General features: G+C 41.8%; 1 protein-coding gene across 4 annotated transcripts; it reads right to left on the bottom strand.

The window, feature by feature from the left end:
- Window positions 1-6969: 6969 nt before the first annotated feature.
- On the bottom strand, window positions 6970-18093 carry ptpn18 (protein tyrosine phosphatase non-receptor type 18). 4 transcript variants are annotated; one of them, XM_029507255.1, is made up of 17 exons: window positions 17766-18092; window positions 14854-17400; window positions 14655-14763; window positions 14429-14502; window positions 14041-14136; window positions 13841-13879; window positions 13463-13531; window positions 13204-13266; window positions 12918-13060; window positions 12487-12553; window positions 12257-12337; window positions 11902-11994; window positions 10454-10491; window positions 9167-9283; window positions 7860-8056; window positions 7367-7456; window positions 6970-7259 (listed from the first exon to the last, which is right to left on the bottom strand). In XM_029507255.1, exons 2-17 carry the CDS (start codon window positions 14890-14892, stop codon window positions 7186-7188), a joined length of 1389 nt encoding a protein of 462 aa, XP_029363115.1. In that variant the 5' UTR covers window positions 14893-17400; window positions 17766-18092; the 3' UTR covers window positions 6970-7185. The 4 variants fall into 4 exon arrangements, with proteins under 4 accessions (XP_029363115.1, XP_029363113.1, XP_029363114.1 ...); XM_029507253.1 differs by lacking the exon at window positions 14854-17400 and having other exon boundaries at window positions 17766-18093; XM_029507254.1 differs by lacking the exon at window positions 14854-17400 and having other exon boundaries at window positions 12257-12334.
- Between the last annotated feature and the right edge of the window lie 794 nt (window positions 18094-18887).

The following is an 18887-nucleotide window of genomic DNA, read 5'->3' as shown; positions in this document are numbered from 1 at the left end:
CTTGGCTCGGCTCGGTCTGTGGTTGCTCCACCACCGACACCCCCCCCAGCTGGACCGTACCACCACGGCCCGGGCGGAGGGGGGCGGGAAGAGGGTTTAGGGTGAGTAAACCGGGTGAGCCATCGATGAGGCGGTTTATGAAAGGCTCACTCACCTGCACCGTCACCATGGAAACAGGACGGTGACAGTCCGACGGCGACAACTGACTTCGGTCGGTCTGCGAGGAGACCAACAACCAGTCCAAACCCCAGCGGGTCCACCTTGGTCTAGTCCAGCTCCCTAATTTGCTGTTTTCCACCTCCCAGAGCCAGATGTGGGGAGAGAGACTGAGAGAGAGACCATGGGCCATAATGAGAGAGAGAGAGAGAGAGAGTGAGAGAGTGAGAGAGTGAGAGAGACCAAAGGCCATAATGAAAGAACGAGAGGGAGAGAGACCAAGGGCCATAATGAGAGAGCGAGGGAGCGAGCCCAAGGGCCATAATGAGAGGGAGAGTCAAGATTTGAAGGGTGTAGCAGCTGTTAGCTTAGCATTAGCCACAATGAAGCTGGGATCTGGAGTTGAGGTCGATTCTGGACAGATAAATTGATCTGGATCTGAACCAGTTTAGATCAGTGTAAGACAGGAAGCTGATCCATCTGGACATAACTGCATTGTGGACTCTGGGTCTTTTTGGTCTGTGCTGGTCTGTGTCAGTCTGTGTCAGTCTGTGTTGGTCCACGGCTGCAGCCGGGCTGTTGTCTGACGGAGGAGACTCAGTGTTTCCAGCTGCAGCCTGAAATAACTGGACCAGGGCTGGGTTCAGGTTCAGGTTTAGACTGAGCTGGATCAGCAGGCGAGGTTCACCCTGTAATCAGCTGCAGTCTGACAGCTCTGGTTTGGCCTCTTTCTCTTGCTCTCTCTCTCTCTCTGTAATTTTCTTAATTGAAGCCACTTGAGGGGTCGAGCCCTCTCCTCCTCATCCTCGTCTTTTTATCCCCCTAACTTCTCTTATTTCCTTCTTTTCTTTTCATGTCTTTTTCTTTCTTATTGTATGTCAAGAAAAATGTTATCAAAAAGAGAGTGAGGTAAGCAAAGAGAGGAATTGTAAGGGGAGAACAGAGGAAAGTGAAAAGGGTGAAAAAGAAGAGGATACAGAAGAAAAACAAAAATCAGCAAAGGATAGTCAGAGAAAAGGAAAGAGGGAAGGAAGGATGCTAGGATTCTCTCATACTTGTTTAAGGAGATTTCTGTATCAATATTGATTTGTCATCGTTTATTCATCAACAGGAAACCTTCGCCCACTTCCTATCTGAAAACCAGGATGCAGATCAGGGCCATTACAGACCTCTACCTGTGGACGGTCCTCATCCTGGTTTAGCCCCGCCCCTAACCCCTAGAAGCTGACAGGATTGGTTTGTCAGCTTTGTGACATATGAAGTTCTGACTGAACAAGTTTTTATTCAAACTATCCATCTTTTCCTAACCCTACAAACTGCACAGGGGAAGAGGCCGTCTGATCCACATCACATGAGCCCTGAGCAGTGAACTGGACCTGGTTCTGAAGAAGAAGAAGAAAAAGAGGAGAGTAATGTCTCACTGTCTTATGAAGACATAAATCTCTTGTATTTCTTCCTGTTCTCCTTCATTCTTTGTGCTCCTTTTCGTTGTTGTTCATCCTCTTCTTGTTCTCCTTATCCTTTTTAGATAATTTTGTTCTGTTCTCAGTCTTTCCTCTTGTTCTTCTTCTCTTCTGTATATTCACCCTTTTTCATCTTCCTTCTCTTTTTTCTCCTCCTATTGATTTTTTATGTTTGTTTATCTTTCTGATTTTACTAAAACATTTCTCCCTCCCCCTCTCAACTGTAAATTGATGCCGACCACCCATTAATCTTTTTAAGTTGTTGTGAAACAGCCAGTAGCATGCATGACAAAGGACCCCTCTGTGTGTGTGTGTGTGTGTGTGTGTGTGTGTGTGTGTGTGTGTGTCTGTATGAATGACAATGGGCTTCTGTTTGTGTGTGGTTGCAAGATCAACCGCTTCCACCTTTACATCTCTGCTTCTATTACAAAACACATCTGGGCCCTGTGTGTGTGTGTGCAGCAGCTGTTGGTTAAATCCTGAATGAAGTTTATAAGGTCGAAATCGCAGAGCAGAACAAATTATCTGAAGTATTTCTGATTCTGATTCAGATTTTTATTACCAAGAATCCAAACAGAATAAAAGCAGAAAACGTGCCAGAACATCACACTAAACTGATCTTTTTTTCTTCTTCTTCTTGTCGTCTTTACTTCTCAGAAATCTACAGTGACAGAATATAATACAGTAAATTTATTGTAAAACCAATGACACATCGCAAGACGTTTAAACTCATGGAGCCCCCCAGATAAATCCACTGTACTAACCAACCTGTTCAGATCTTCCACATGTTGGACAAACACCAAGATGGCAAACTAACAGGACAAGGCAACATCCTGGAACAAGCAAATATTTACAACTGTCCAGCTGCTAAAGCTAACTCCAAATGAACAGCACAGATTAACTAACTAAAACGTGGGCTGGACCGCCATTGGTCGGCACTTCAGGCTTACAGGACTCACAGATGTGACCATGAAACCTGCTTGCTATCTGAGCAGCAGGTTTTAGCTTAACAAAACTGCTCTGACCTCTTCGCTCAATGAACCACTTTAGATTTCTGTAATTGTAGTTTAAAGTTATGCACATAATTGTACAATATGTAAAATTACCATGTTATGTTTATTGTTTTCATACTTTGTGTTTACTTTGGCGCAAAGAGAGCCAACCTCAAACAAAGTTAAATTCCGTTTTTTGCCCACGCATACCTGGCCAATAAAAACTCTACCTAGTTTGATGCTGATGGAAGTTGAGACTGCTCCTGGTACTCCATGTTAGCTGTAGCTTTTAGCAGGTAATGGACCACCAGGAAACATTATATATATTATATATATGACTTCAGCAGGAGTCTTTTACTTTTAATGTTTCATAACTTGCTCTCACAACTCTCAACAAAGCTCTAAACTTTTAGCACTGAGCTAGCACATGACAGCAGGACGGTCGCCTGGGAGACTGAACACAGGATGAAAAAATATCTGGAGTGTAATGGAAGTTCAGCTTATGGTCACTTTGGCAGAAAACATAGCCTCTCTCTCTCTCAGGGAATGGGACAGCCGCCAGGCGTGGTACTGAGGTGGTTGCCATGGTTACTGCGAGCTTCGTGCTGACCTCATTGTTAGAAAAAAACAATGAGGAAAAACTTCAAAGAGGAGCTTCGCAGTTGCTTAGCAACAAGGCTCAGTGGCAGAACTGCTGTCTCGCGCTCTCCCCCTCCATTTCATCACTCTCTCTCCCTCTCTTTTCATCACTTTCTCAATCTCACTCAGTTACATCACTTTCTCTCTCTGCCATCTCTCTTCTTCTATTTTCGTCACTCTTTTGCCTTCTTTCTCTTTCTCTCTCAGTCTATTACCGCATTTCTACCTCCTTCACTCTTTCCTTTCTGTCAGCTTTGGATTTTCACTTTGCTGTAGAAGTGATACTTGAATGTGATACATGCCAATGATCTGAGGCCAGAGTCAATATCCTGTTACACCCATATGGTTAATTATTGTTCATTAATTATATATTCTAAACACAGATAAAGTTAGGATTCTGTGTGTTCTCTGCTTGTTTTGTTTTTTTTGCTGTCTACGTCTGGCTGGGTGTGGCTGACCTACTTCTCTGCTGCATTTCCTCCTCCATCACCTGAACTGTGTCACCGCTGATTGCCACCCACCTCAGCTGTAGCTTAAATACTGGGTCTCATCGTCCACTTGCCACCAGTTCGTTGATTATCCTCCAGTGGTACCCAGATTGGCCTTTTCTCCTGGATTATGCTTAGCCTTGTTTGTTGGATCCTGTTTGCTTACCTCATACTAACCTGTGTGTCCGTTTCTTTGTCCTGCGTGCCCTGCCATAACCACCATTCATTTTTTTTTGCCACACTCTGCCAGCCTCCTGTCTACCTCCCTGGAAGTTCCCCAGCCCTGTTGTTCACTCCTCTCCTCTCCCCCTTAGACTCTTTGTTAATAAGTAAATTTTTGTTCAGATCTGCATAGTGGATTCAGTTTCTTTTATTTAACCTTGGCTTAACAGATAATTATGATTTTTCATAATTTTTATGGACAGTATCTCTAACCTGAACCCAACCAAGTGGCGGAGGGGGTCAAGTTTGGCAACTTTACAATTACATCTCTGGCATCAGCAAACAATGTGGTTCTTTGGGCTTTTTCTGTCAGTGACCTCTGGCTCCTGCTGGGAAGGTTTACAGCTGAGTGTGAAGTGGCTGGAATGAAAATCAGTACATCTAAGTCTGAGGCCATGGTCCTCTGCTGTAAAAGGGTGCAGCGTCCACTCTGACACGTCTGGGAGTAGCTCAAAGCAGAGCCGCTGCTCATCTGCATCTAAAGGGGCCAGTTGAGGTGGTTCAGGCATCTGTTCAGGATAACCCCAGCACTCCACCCAGGGGAGATGTTTGGGGCATGCCCATCTGGGAGGAGACCTCAGGGCAGACCCAGGACCTGATGGACAGATTATTTCTCTCGGCTGGCTGGGAAACGCCTTAGGATCCTCCTAGAGGAGTTGGTGGAGGTGGCTAGGGTATCTTAACTTTAACTTTGGGTTGTCTGAGTATTTATTTGTATTTTGCAGCATTTTTGGTGGGAATCTGGGAAAACAGTGAGTCAACGAGACGAGAGAATCAATTCCAAATCAAAGCAGACCGTTGTTTTGATTCTTTAATACAAACTATGCGCAGGAAAAGCTTTTATTGATATTGGTCCCTTTGTTTACTAATTGAGCTAACATTGGCTCATTTATTAACCATCACATGCTCTGATCTTGTACCTCAGTGAAGCTGCTCTACATCCTACTGTGCATGTGTATGTGTGGTCAATATGAAACTGTGTCTTGCTTTTGAGTTGCTGTTGTGTAAAAGGAATTGTATTAAAAAAATAATCTCTACTGAACATATGATAATGTATAATTTCAGCCACACCCCCAGGTACCTTAAGGCCCACCCACATACATAGAGACACACCGTTGTTAATTACAACATCTCATCCATCCATCTTCTCCTCTGATCTTTCAGGTCACGGGGGATTCTGGATCCAATCCCAGCTCACTCTGGGTGAGGGGCTGCGTCACCCTGGACAGGTCTCCAGTCCATCACAGAGATAGACAGAGACCAACAACCACTCAGACCTACAGACAGTTTAGTCACCAATGAACCCAAACATGATGTCTTCAGGTGGGGAACCGAACCTGGACTTCCTTGTTGTGGGGCAGCAGAACCAACAACAACGACAAAAAAATCTGCTGCTCCCGTGACCCAGAACAGATGAACATAATGCAGATGATCATCAGGTCATCAGGCTTCACAGGTTTACATGCCACACTGTAAAAGCAACATGACAATCAGCTCTGCTGCTATTTTAAAGAAGGAACTAAATAAATTGTCAGGGCTAACTGGCTGCCATCAAAGGTATTTAGATAAAAATTCCCTTAAACTGAACGTCAACAAGTCAGAAATATAGATTTTCACCCCGGATAATGTGATTCTTCTCATAAAACAACTCCCTGGTCTCTTAAGCTCCTTCGTCCAGTCAAACCAGTGAAACCTCTCAGTGTGTTTGATGAAACTATGTGGAGGAAATCTGAGGTTTTGGGGGGCCTCAGAAGTCCCTGGGGATCTGGGGATCTGGGATCCTGTAGATCTGAAATGACAAAGACTTAGTTAGTGAAATTCAGATGGATAAATTAACGGATATGAAGCCTCATCTTAACCAGAGCTTAGATTCAGTGTAGTCGTGTCGAGATGACATCACTGCCAGGCCTTCTCTCTCTCTGTCTCACACACACACACACACACACTGTTTCATGTCTGTGTGACATAAAAAAACAGAAATCTGTCCTTTAATTTCCACTAGCCCTCTCTCTCTCTCCTTCTCTCTCTGGATGCCTGTGGTCTCTCCTCCACTGAAAAGCCAACACCCATGACCTGTGTGTGTGTGTGTGTGTTATTGTGTCAGTATCTGTGTGTGAAAAGTAGCAAAATACACGCACACGTACACTGGCATTGAGAGAGTAGCATTTAGTGGTTTTTGAGATTCAAAATTAGTGACGGACAGATGTGTATGTGTGTGCTGAATCACCACTATCTTTCGTAATCTGATTCAGATCTGATGATGTCACTCCCTCTCTCACAGGGAAGAGGAAGGTGGTTTCAATTAGGCCTCTGGCATCACTGGACAGTGTGTGTGAGTGTGTGTGTGAGATGATGAAGTTACAGTTTCACTTCAGAGACACAAGAACAGTGTGGTTTGCATTTGCTCTGCTGCCCCCTGGTGGTCTGGACTAAGTGGACTGGACTAATTTATGTAAATGGAATCAGTTTTTATACATTTAATATTTTCTGAAATATTGAAGAAGAATAACTGGACTGACAGCTACAGTTCAATCTCCATGATCAACTATGTGTGTATGTTTACAACTTGAGCTGATGACACTCCACACAGAGACAGGAGAGGCTGTTGTTCAGCTGGTCTGAAATAGATGGCATCCAAAGTTGTCCCTGACCCATGTCAGGTGTTCACTTTTAGATCCAGCTGCGTCTTCTCTCACTGAAACTCTGACCTGCTGGATTCAAAACAAAAGGTAGCATCTGGTTCTCACTATAATTTCTCTAACCAGGTGTTACAGGGCAGCAGTTACCATGGTCATGTCAACACTGCTGCTGATCACAAAAAAGAACATTGGTCTTTTCTCCAAAGACAGGACAAAATCAGAAAGGTTGGAATAACGTCAAGAAAGCCTTGAATAACGAGAACAAGTATTTTTATTTTTATAGATCTGCCATTGAGGAAGTCCAGAGATTGGAAATAGAAAGGACACAATAAATAGCAAATTTCCCCACCAAGGGACTACTAAAGGATTACATTATGTTAATCATCAGGACTTTTTTTGTATCATTTGTTACTGTCACAGTCCGAGACAAATAAGGTTAAAAACTGAGGACGAGAGAAAGCTTCCTTCATATATCTTTGGAAATAATTTTGACTGAGCAGTAGAGACATTCAGAGACTAAACTGAACCCTTTCCTCCTGACAGGACCCTTGTACTTCTGTGCAGCAGGGAGTCCCGTATGACCAGTTCATCTCTCCAGACGGCTCCACTCAGCAGGAGGATCTCTGGGTCCTCTGGGCTTCTGGATACGACAGTTAAAGCCTTAAACACAACACAACTGAATTTAAACACACAATAAATCACACAGTAACATATTCTTGAACAGGATGGACTCTACAGGCGAGGACAGACTGTACAGGTGTACTGACCGATGCCACCAGGCGAGCAAATGTTGGACACATCTGTGACCGAAGAAGAGAATTCTTCATAATCATCATCTGTTTTTGAAAATCCTTCAGCTGGAAGTAAAGAGTCTGTTCAGTCATGTGTTCACATTTCTCTTCAAGAGACTGTAAACTGAGCCTGATTCTGTCTGAAGTTTCCGCCTTTCAAAGGGCATTTTTTTCCTCTACTGTGTCCAGGTGTTGATTCATGGTGGATTTGTTGGGTCCCTTAAAATTTGTACATTTGTCTTAATTTGGCAGAAAATGAACAATAAACAAACATATACTTAACAAATTAAAGATAATAAGCTAATAAACCATGTGAGATTTTGGGCATTTACCCATAGTCTTCAATACAACCTGACTTCTTTCTGCAATAAATGGAATCATCCCCTGATGGCTATTAGATAGAATGCAGGATTAAGGCTCTTCAGACCAGAGTGGAGGACTAGGTTCAGAGACAGACTCTGGTTGTTACCTGACACCAGTTGATAATCTCTATTGTTGTTTGGCAGTAGTGCGTCCCCCAGCCTATGACTGGCAGGTGTTGCTGTGTCATAGATGGGCGTGGCAGAGAGAAGAATGCTTTGTGGTTTCCCTCGTGGTTGGACAGAGCTGTAGATAGGAGCTGACGCTCCGGGGTCATTGTCATAGTGATGGGAGGCGGGTGGGCTCCTGGGACGAGGGGGGGCAGGAAGAAACCGGGTTTAAAAAGGAAGGCCAAACATTCCCAAGTAAAGTACAGTTGACAGCTGGAGATAAAACCCAACCAACAACAAGTGCTCAGGATGAATCAAACCTGAGTGCCCCCATTCAAATTATTACACTTGACTTGTTGGTATGTTGTTTATTAACCCTTTTAACCAAGCGTTGTTGCTGGCGGCCGACACACTCTGAATTATGGCAAGTTTGCAAATTTTTCCTCTATCTGACAAATTCCAGCAGTTTCTGAAAGCTGAGAAGTAGTGACTCACAGCCAATATCAGTGACACAGCTAGGCTTGGGTATTTTAAGTTTTGTTCCTGTTAATGTAAAAAAAAATGAATTGTTGCCTCAGCTTTTATGCAGAATATGCAGGAGTTGTTTGCTGATCTCAACTTGACAAAACATAAGAAAGTAACTTCATAGCAAAGTTGATAAAATGACCTTGTGGTTGTTTTTCCAATGAGTTGTTTTTAGAAACTTTTTTCAAACTCACACAGTAGCCCCCCCCCCCCCCCCCCCCCCCTTTTTCAGGTCAATTTCCCTCTAAATGGAGCATCAATTAAAAAATGTATTTGTATCCCTGGTGGTTAAATGGTCAGAGCATATGCCATGTAAAAATGCGGCCTCCTGGGATCTCCCAGGGACCCTGCTGTTTGTCAATCTCCATTTTTCTTTCTCCCTGTTTGACTCTGCCAAACACCAACTAAAAAGGGGTGTAAAAACCTCCCAAGGCTCATGTTGTAGTGAAGACCATAATACATAAAGGGAGTAGGAGGGACATTTTCCCATACACTTCAACACAATCTGACTACTTCTTACAACCAGTGGAGTCACCCCCTGATGGTCAATAGATAGAATGAAGGTTTCAGGCTCCTCAGAATTTACTTCACTTTACACTTTTTGTTTAGATTTTGTGTTACATCTCTAATGTCCTGGATTTCATTGATTAACAACCTGATGAAAAAATATTCAAAATATGAACTTAAGGTGGAAGTCTTGACAAAAAAAGAAGAAAAAATGCAAGTTACCATTTTTTTCCAACACTGATTTGAACTATTTAAACTTTATGTGTGGCTTTACCTGCTGGATGTGGCTGGAGCCATGGTTGAGTAGGTGGGGCTTGGTGAAGGTGGGTGGGACTGTTTGGGTTTGTTGACCACAGCGTAAGTGTCATTCATGTCAATCAACTTTGATGATCTGCACAGAGGGAAATATGGGTGTATGTTAGCTGCTGACCAAAGCTAACAGCCTCCCCCATCAATCCCAGTTCTCTACACTTGTGCTACACCAGTTCTGCCATTCTCCTCTTAAAACTGCACTTTCCATATAAACAGGTTGAATAAATAACACAAATGTGAGTTCCGTAGTTGTTTGTAGGTGAACTTGCCCACATCCAGGTTAGCTGTGTCCTGATGCCAAGTTTTATGTTAAATTAAGCTAACCATTTAACATAAAAAACAAGAGTCAAATTATTCCTTTCAGCAGAATATACAACCAATCAGATCGATCATTCACAATAATTTTTTCCGTAGCTAACAGACATTAGCAACAGGATGTTACACTTTGACACAATGCATCATTAGGTCCCATTGCATCAGTGCAATAATATGTTTTAATGTTGTGGACACACACACTGTTGCTGCCTATTTACGCCTCAGCAGGAAGTCACTCAGTCCTCTTCTTCCTGATTGGGTCATGTAACTGCTGTTGTCATAGTTAAACTGATTGTAGCCAGGATGGGAGATCATGGATTGGAATCTGCTTTGTTTTGAATCTCACTCATTCTCTTCCTTTCTATTTATGTAGTTTCTTGTTTCTCCATCCTCTCCTTAATAACTGTTTATGTTTTGTCTCCTCTCTTTCTTCACTTTTTTGTCCTTCTTTCCTTTCTCACTCTTTCTCATCCATATCATTCTTTCTTCACTTCCTCTTTTTTACCTTCTAATGTCAAATGAAATTAAATCAGATTTATTTATCTAGCGTCAAATCATAACAGTGAAAATTGATGCTGTGTTTCCTGATAATGTTGCCTAAAAGAAGCAGATACAAAGTGAAGAGGATTGGTCCAAGTACCGAGCCCTGTGGGACTCCATAATTGGCTATAATGTCCTGCTCTATTCACCCATATTCTCTTATGACTTTTTTTATTCATCTCATCATCTGCTATGCACTTGTTCTCTGCTCTCCTGTGTATTTTTTAATGTTTACAATCCTCTTTTCTCCAATTTCTTTCTCTGTCCTTCTTTCCCTCTTGTCCAGTTTCCTGTATCGGGCCCTCATGGTACTCATTTGTTGTGTTAACATGGTAACAAATGGGAATGGAGGACAGAAGGTTGAACAGATGGACGGACAGATGGATGAACATACCTATTGCCAGCTTGAACAGGTTTTGTCCTCTCTGATTCCTGCAGATGATAAAGAAACAAATAGTTTCAGAGACAGACAGACAGATGGACAGATGGCCAGACAGACTGATAACCTAATGTCCAACAGTTCAAATCTGAACTGTAACTTTGTCTCTGACTCTGTGTGACACTTTGAGCTAATCCACCTCCAGTTTCATCACGTGTCATCTGTACAACACACAACTCTCCACAACTGTACACTATAAACTGATTTGGCTCCAGATGTCAGACTTATGAATTAATGGAGCCATCAGAAAGTTTTCACAGCTACATAACTCATGTTAGCATTATCATTAGCATCAACAACTGTTTACTCACCACCATAAAAGCAACTGTGAGTTCAGCATCAGCAATGTCACATCTTTACTTGCCGAAGTCTCAATAGGCAGAAACTAGTTATTTTGTTTTGCTTCTTTTTGTATTAATTCCTTGTTATGTACTGAAGAGAGCGTGTTAATGAGCGTGATACCATCAAAGCTCTTCCCTTTGTGGTTCCGAGTCAATGAACTCGGTGTCATAGAAGCCATTTTGTAGTGTTTGGAGTTTTTGGACAGGGTAAGTAAGTAAATAGCTGCTAATGCTAACAATAAACTGGCATTATGCCATGTGTTAGTAATAAATCCTGCAAATAGCTGCTTTAATAGGGATAAAAGTGTCTACAGGAGGAGGACTTTCAACAAACTGGCAACATTAATTATGCTCATATACATTTTTCGTAACTGATTTGTATTGTAATTGTAATTGTAAACATTGTGATAATAGTCATTAACCCCTTGACGCCAATTGTTATGAATTCGCCTTAAACCGCTCCATATCTGTTTTTATTCCCCCAATCCTGTTTTGTCCTTGTTGAATACATACCTCTATCTATTCTATGTGCTATAGTCAAATCAACAATCTAAGCTTAATTTAGCATCTGCTTGAAAGCAAAAAAGAAAAAGAACTTATTTTTTAGACAAATGTAAATAAATTCAGGTATCAAGATGTTTATAGCAAGATTACAAGAGGTTAAATAGTGTTTTTTGGTAGGCATCATTACATTATTACATTTTAGGAAATGAGTAGAACATGTGTTTCCCTTTTTAATGAAACTTGTGATCACTGAGCTCCAGACCTGAGAAAAGACCTGAATCAGTAACTGTGCTAATCAGCAGGTCTGTTGTCTCTTCAGGGGAACATGTTGCATCTTTATAGTGCAGCGTTGTGTTGTGTTGTGTTGGAGTCAACCTACCTGTCTGCCGGTGTTGCCTTGTTAAAAACTCTACATTATTGAGCCTCTGCTCTCTGCCTGTTGCAGTCAATTTTCATACAGGAAGTCAGCTCTCATAGTCACTTCCTGTTACTGCAGCTGTGCTCTGTGTACTTCCTCCTGAACATATTGTTGATTAGCGACGGTGAATGTGACTTTACCTCGGACAGGTTGCAGTAGAGCTGTCGGCCCTTGGGCTGCAGCAGCCGGTCGAACAAACAGATGACAGCTGAGAAGATGAACTGATACTGATCCTGCAGATGAGGGAGACTCAGTGAAGACGGTCACGTGACCTGTGTGTGTGTTGGATGGTGATTTAATGTTGGAGAAGTGTGTGCTAGTCAGCGTTGTGTGTTGTCATGTGTGACTGGACCTGGACTGAGGCTTGGGTCACCCACTCAGCTGTGTAATGTTTTATATCAACTCAACAAAACGGACTAACAACAGACATTAACTCTAACACACTGGAGAATTTTGGTTTTGTTTTTATGTTTGTGTGCTCTGCTCTAGACCTACTTTAGTCTGGACTGCTGACGGCCTCTGTCTCCTCAGCTCCAGGACAATCTTCATGATGCTGAAGTCAGATGTGATCTGCTGCTGACACACAAAAGAGACACAGTGAGTCACATACAGTGACACACAACAGGAGCTGCTTCAATTTCTACATTAAGTGTAGAAGCATAAACAAAGAAGAGACTTGAACATGGAGCAGCTTCATGTTCATGTGTTGTGTTATCATGTGTTACCTTGGTAACCAGCAGGTCATTAATGTAGTCAAGAGCACAGATGACTCCTGTCCTCCCGCAGCCTGCACTACAACACACACGGACAGATGCAGCCTGCATGTTAACTGTGCAATTGTTAGCTGGTGTTATCTGCTGCATATTCACAGCCTCCTGTTCTCTGAGCATGTGTGTGTGTGTGTGTGTGTGTGTGTGTGTGTGTGTCTGTGATAAGCAGCCATATGTGTGATACAGCCTGTTGCATGTTAATGACCATCTGACCTGTGATCTGTACTGCTGGCTAAAACAACTCTCATTAATGATGCGTAATTAGCAGCCATTTAGTAGAATGTGTGTTTGGGTGTGTGTGCCTGCAGTGTATGAGCAGTGGTGAGCTGTGTGTCTGTGTGTATGTCTCTGAGTGTCTGTCTCTCTGTGTGCGTTTGTGTGTGTACCTGCAGTGTATGAGCAGAGGTGAGCTGTGTGCCCTCTGGCTGCTCCTAATGTTTTCCAGAAGGTCCAGAACTCCTGCAGTGTTGTTGGGAATATCGTGATCAGGCCACGACAGGAACTGATATTGAATCACTGACCGGTTTTCCTTTTGGAGGGGGGGTGGGCAAGAAACGAGAAAAAAGTTATTGCTTAAATTTCTTGTTTTAATATAATCAGTCTGTCATCTGTCAAACAGCTCTGTTTGGTGTGGGATTGTTTCTGTTAGTAGACCAGCCATTTGGCTCTGACCTGCTGGTACGTGACAGTCAAACTTCTGATCACCATGTCTTCATTGGGATATGTGTCCCCCTCCTGGAAACACAATAAACAACCTGTTCAAAATACACAAACTGGATAAGTAAAAAAAAATAAATAATGAATTTATATTTGGTTTGAATCTGTTACAATTCATAAAGGTGCAACAATTTAAGAATTTGGATTAAACATTAGCATAACAGAGCAGGAATTTAATGATCATTTGATAAATGTGGCTCCTTTTTGCTCTCACACAGTGGACGGTGAATGGCCCGAATGTAGCGGACTGATGAACTGGAGCCCAGTAACACTCACATTTCTTCTGCAGAGAACACCAATAAAGACAGAAACACACACATTCAGCATAAATATATATATCATATTTTTACAATATCTCTTATGTAATCATTAGTAACAGTTCATATTTCAAAAAATGTAAGTTACGAGGAAAAGAGCAATTTGATAAAAAATTTTTATTACATATTTAGATTTTTTTATTATATATGAATTACAGCTTTTTCAATTTTGATTTTTTTTAAGAAATATTTGAAAAAAAAAAAAACTTCCTTGTGTTAAAATGAATTGAACTGTTTTTATATTCTTTTCAACCCCTGAATTTTTTTGGTTTTACCTTTCCCATCTCAATCTCTCTGCAGGCCATGACGATCACCTGAAACAAAAAAACATGCACAGGTCAGAAATTAGTCAGCGCCTGAAGATGAGGTTTGAGTTGATTTTGAATTCTAGTTCTTGTTGTGTTTTCCGAGTCTTTACTACCAGAACTAATTCCTGGAAGTGAAATGGACATTAGTGCCTGACTGTGTGTGAGACCTTCACATCGTGCTGCCAGATCATCCTCCAGAAGTCGACTACAGTTGAACTTAGTGGGCCTTGAGAGGCGATGTACTTTTTGTCTGCTGCTGCCCCCTGCAGGACAAATGGGTGACCATCACTGCTATTGGCGTAAGACCTCAGTTGGGTTTTCAAGGTTTGAGCCTTCGATCTATCTGTAAGGTGTGTGTGTGTGCCATTCTACGGTGGCCCAGAGGAGTCAGCACAAAAATAAAAGCAACAAAATAAGAACATGTATTTGCATTGCTGCTTTTGCACTACTGTTGATCCTTCTGGACCACCATACTGTTCTGTTTGAGGGATGTGTCTCATTTGGATCCTACATATCTTCTATTGTTGGTGTTTGAAGCGGAAGATGAGCTGTTACCTTGATGAAGCTTGCATTGATGTAGTCACTGTCAGAGTCTGTCGTCAGAGACAAAACCACACGACTCTGGTCATCTACAACACACAACAGATCACCCTCTTGAAAAAGGTTTTTCTGGAAATTTGTTTTACAAACTGGAATTTGTGTCACATGACAAGACAAAACAAGAAGAACAAGGGACTGAGTGAGGAAAGGAAAGAAGACACAGAAGGCACCAAACTCTTACAGGGCAGGATGTCTTTGTATCTATTCTTCTTCACGTTTTCCTTCAGAGCACCGACCTCGGTGGTCAAACCGAGATCCCTCTTCAATGACATGGTGTGTGAGCGCACCACCTGCCGTTCACACAAGCACAGTTAAGAGGTCAGTTCATGTAGCAGGTTTATATCATGTATATATCATTATATTATGGGGGGGCTGGGGACCTGAAAAAAATTATCAGGACCCTCCTCTTCTGTGGTCATTCAGCTGTGATGCTGATGTTGACGACCCCAAATGAACCCTGAAGTAACCATGTCCGAAACAGCTGAGCCTCCTCAACTGTCCTGACTGTTACAGGCAGGATGCAAAGAAAATTAGATGACTGAGGAACAAAACAACAAACAATGAACCTAAAGGAGAAGTTGGACTCACGGATATAACAGGAACCGTGTGTTTGACATCATCAATGTTCTGTCGTGACAGTTTAGTCCTGCTGCGTGCAGAGCTGTTTCTATCAGGTTCGTACCGTAAAACCTAAACTGAAAACAGGTCTATGCCAAACCTTTGAACCACCACATTTAGTAGAGACAAGTATATTAATATTAATAATATTTACAAAAAGCGGGTCAGAATTGGATATCATTACATCAGTCTGATCCAAAGACTGTATAAAGCAGGACCTGGACTCTGGATCTGTACACCGAAGGCAACGCTGAAGAGCATTAAGGCAGCATTCAATCTAATGACCATGAAGAGGTCAGATTGGCACTCTTACTTGACTTTGCATGCTATGTAATCACAGCATTCTAGGTTTGATTTCAACCCAAAAAAAAAGAAGTCTGATTGTATTGAAGTCTATGTGAAAATGGCCCTACTTCTCCTTTGGCCTAGTCAGCTGATCCTTGGTATCACAATCACCGAGTAATTGACAGACCTTCCCTGCTGGACTCGGGCTGGGCGTGGCTGACCTACTTCCCTCTTCGGCTCTACCCTCACAACCCTCTTCTTCCTTTTCAGTCACCAAACCACTCCTTCTCCGACCTGCCACATCCAGCCTGCCGTCTCCTTTTCCTGCACCTGGCTTGTCCCCAGCTCCCTCGTCCCCTGCCTCAGTCTCCTCTATGCTCGTCTGGTTCTGACCCTCACCTGTTTTCAATGTGTGTTTTTGTACTGTTGTCTGTGCTGACTGCCTTTCTGTGTACCAACCTGGACTGTTATGAAACCTCCTCTCACTACCTGTTTTGTCTCTGGTCTGCATTGTGGGTCCAGGTTGTAGCTTCTGCTTAACAACATTATTGTCTCCTGAGACAAAATCTCTGTGGCAGCAGGTGTGCTGCATCCCGATAATCATGTTTACAGGAATACATTTTACCCCATCTATATTGTAAAAAGCATCTATATTGTATGTTGCCATGATTACTCTAATAATGATCATGTTCAGGTCAGGTTGAGAAAAAGATGGTGATTGGGGTTAAAATAAGTTCTGCATCAACATCATACAATCTCTTACAGATGACCTCTGAACTTGTGTCCCTCTCTGGTTCCTCTAAGTCACAGAGCTCCAGTATCAGATCAGTGACAGGACATGAAAGCTGGTGCGACGCTCTGCACCACCTCATCACCCTGTTTCAGGGTGAGATGAGTCATTTCAGGAGCAACAACAAGAAGGAAGCTGCTCTGAGTTAATAATAAGCAAACCTGGGAGAAAATGAGGAAGCTGGATTATTGACTAAATTGCACTGTTGAACAGGAAGAAACAGCCAATCTGTACAAACACACCAACCTAACTCGTGTCTTTTCCTCATTATCAACATTAGATGTGAAAACTCGAGTCTTTAACAAAGACCTGTTATGTCACTGACAGTTGAGGGAAACAGGAAACAATAATTGGGTAATGTGAACAGACTTCAGCACAACAGATGAGTGACAGAGTGAGTCGACCCTGGGCACAGGGCCAAATATAGATCAGTGTATTTATCTGTGTGATTGTGAGCTGACTAACATGACTTATTCTAAGATATGACAAAGGACAATTAAAAAAGGTCTGGAATTGATGAGCTAACCCAAAACAGCTGTGATGAATTGGGGGGAGTAAAAGGAGGGTATGAGGAGCAGGAAGGTTCAGCAGTTATTTATTGAAGCCCAAATATTTTAACAAAATGGTCTGTTATAAATTCTCCAGTTTGATTTTGTAGAAGATATTTTTGTGGCTTTAAGAACCTTTTTTAAGAAAAAGAAAAAGCAACAGCAGTATAATTCACATGATGTCTAATAAAAAGCATATTCAGATCAATCTCATAGATTTTGTTTAGATTTGCATGTTTCACAGTGAGCAGCATGATGACGCTCGGCTCAGTCGATTTATCAGGTGAAAGCTGCAGCTCATGTAAATAGTTAGACTCTCTCACTGGTATAACACAAGTGAGAGTATTTCTTAAGAGTGTATTTACACATATGGGGCTGAAGATATACTGAGGAAAATGAATGGACCACCGAAAACAATGAGAGAACTCAGCACTGATATGAAAACCAATGAAATATAAGAAACACAGAAATCACCTGCAGTCATTCAAACATTTCTCAACCTTGAAATTTCACAAAAATGTCCTCTAACCCCACAAACTCAATATAAGCAAAAATCCAAAAACAAAATTCATGACGTTCTTAGAACTTTTATTCCTCCAGATGATTCTTTCTGTTTGCTTGGTGAAACTGACTTCAGTGGATTTGGATCTACTTAACTCCTTGACTGGAGCTTTGCTGCTTCACTTCTGGACAGAGAGACACGGACAAACAGATATTTAGAGCATTAGAGGCTTTGGAGTTGATTTTTTATCATTACTGCTCCAAAGAATGAGCAGAATTCCTGATCAGATAAAGACAGAAATTTCAGATCAGCTGTAGAACGGCTCACGCACACGAGAGGAACTTTTCTTTAGTTATTCTGCTTCAGCAAGAGAAGGAAACATTCAGAGTGTGTTTGTTTTGTTTCCTGAACTACTATTCCCGTTTATGAGTGACATATATAATTAGCTGAGGTTTTGCTGATTTGCATTGTGCTGAGGATAAATTTAAATCAGGAACGTGGAGGGTCTTATTAAAACACGTTGAGCTCTGAAAGTGGACTGATACTTACATTATACTCCTGGTCCAGAGTACTCGGATCCAGCATCTTCAGTGTGGACAACAGAGAAGGCAGTAGGTCCATGTCTGTCAGAACTCCTTCAGTAAACAACAGAAAGTATCCAGAACCTAAACAGCTTCTGACTGAGTGTCAGAGCTTCAGCTGCAGTTTGAACAGCCAAGACTGAAAAGGAAAGTTACCTCTCTCTCTCGCTCTCTCTCTTTCTCTGTTTCTTGAGCCCTTGCTTAGTTCTCTCTTTACACCTGTCTGTGTGGGTTTCAGTTCTGTTCCAATGTTTAACCTTTTAGTTAATCATTGACATACAGGTAATTATGATTCACACTCTCTGGAGGAGTACTGGGAAGAAGAGTGAAGAGATTTTGAATGGCAAATGCATAATGGCAACTTGGCGACATCACGTTTCCTTCCTGTGACCACTAAAAATTGTGCAAGAGTTAGGGTTAGGTGGCAAAGTGTGTCCCTCAGTCCCCACAACAGGTAATGTTTTTTGTTATGTATATTTTAATTTAAATTAAATAAAATAATAAAAACAGATACATTAATTAAAATGAAATTAAACCCTATTAAAAAAGGCCTGTTTATGTGTACCACCGTGATGTTAGGCTGTGGGTTAGGGTAGAAAATTAAGAGGACCAGTCCACTGCCAGAAATTATTATGTATATACAGTTTTCAGTATTAATATTTCCCTGACTGGCAATTTTGAATACATTTTGGTTATGTCTATTAGACACCCAGATTTGCCATTTAAAGAATTCATCTCATGGTTTTCTTTTGGGGTCAAATGATGGTTTGATTTTGGCTTTAACAAGGTAATCCTTCAAAATGTTATTCTTTCTGAATGCAGCAATGACCCTATGGTTATAGAAGAGAAGTTATTCCTGATTTCCCTGACCAGTTTAAAGGCCGAATACGTGTTGACAAAAGGAATTATGCTGGACACATCATGGGGCCTAATTTGGAGGAACTTTGGAGGTAGCATGTTTTAAGAATGGACCTAGAGTACCCTCTGGTGGCCAGTGCAGAGAAGAGTATCCTAGAGGCCTCTAAAATCTTCAATGCAGGTGCAGATCCTATGACACCTTAACAATTGTGATTTGATAAGACCTGTAAAG

This window comes from Echeneis naucrates, chromosome 7 (assembly GCF_900963305.1).
Source record: "Echeneis naucrates chromosome 7, fEcheNa1.1, whole genome shotgun sequence".
Taxonomy (NCBI): Eukaryota; Metazoa; Chordata; class Actinopteri; order Carangiformes; family Echeneidae; genus Echeneis; species Echeneis naucrates.
Note: the sequence above shows the minus strand (reverse complement) of the source record. Positions and strands in the feature narration are given on the sequence as shown.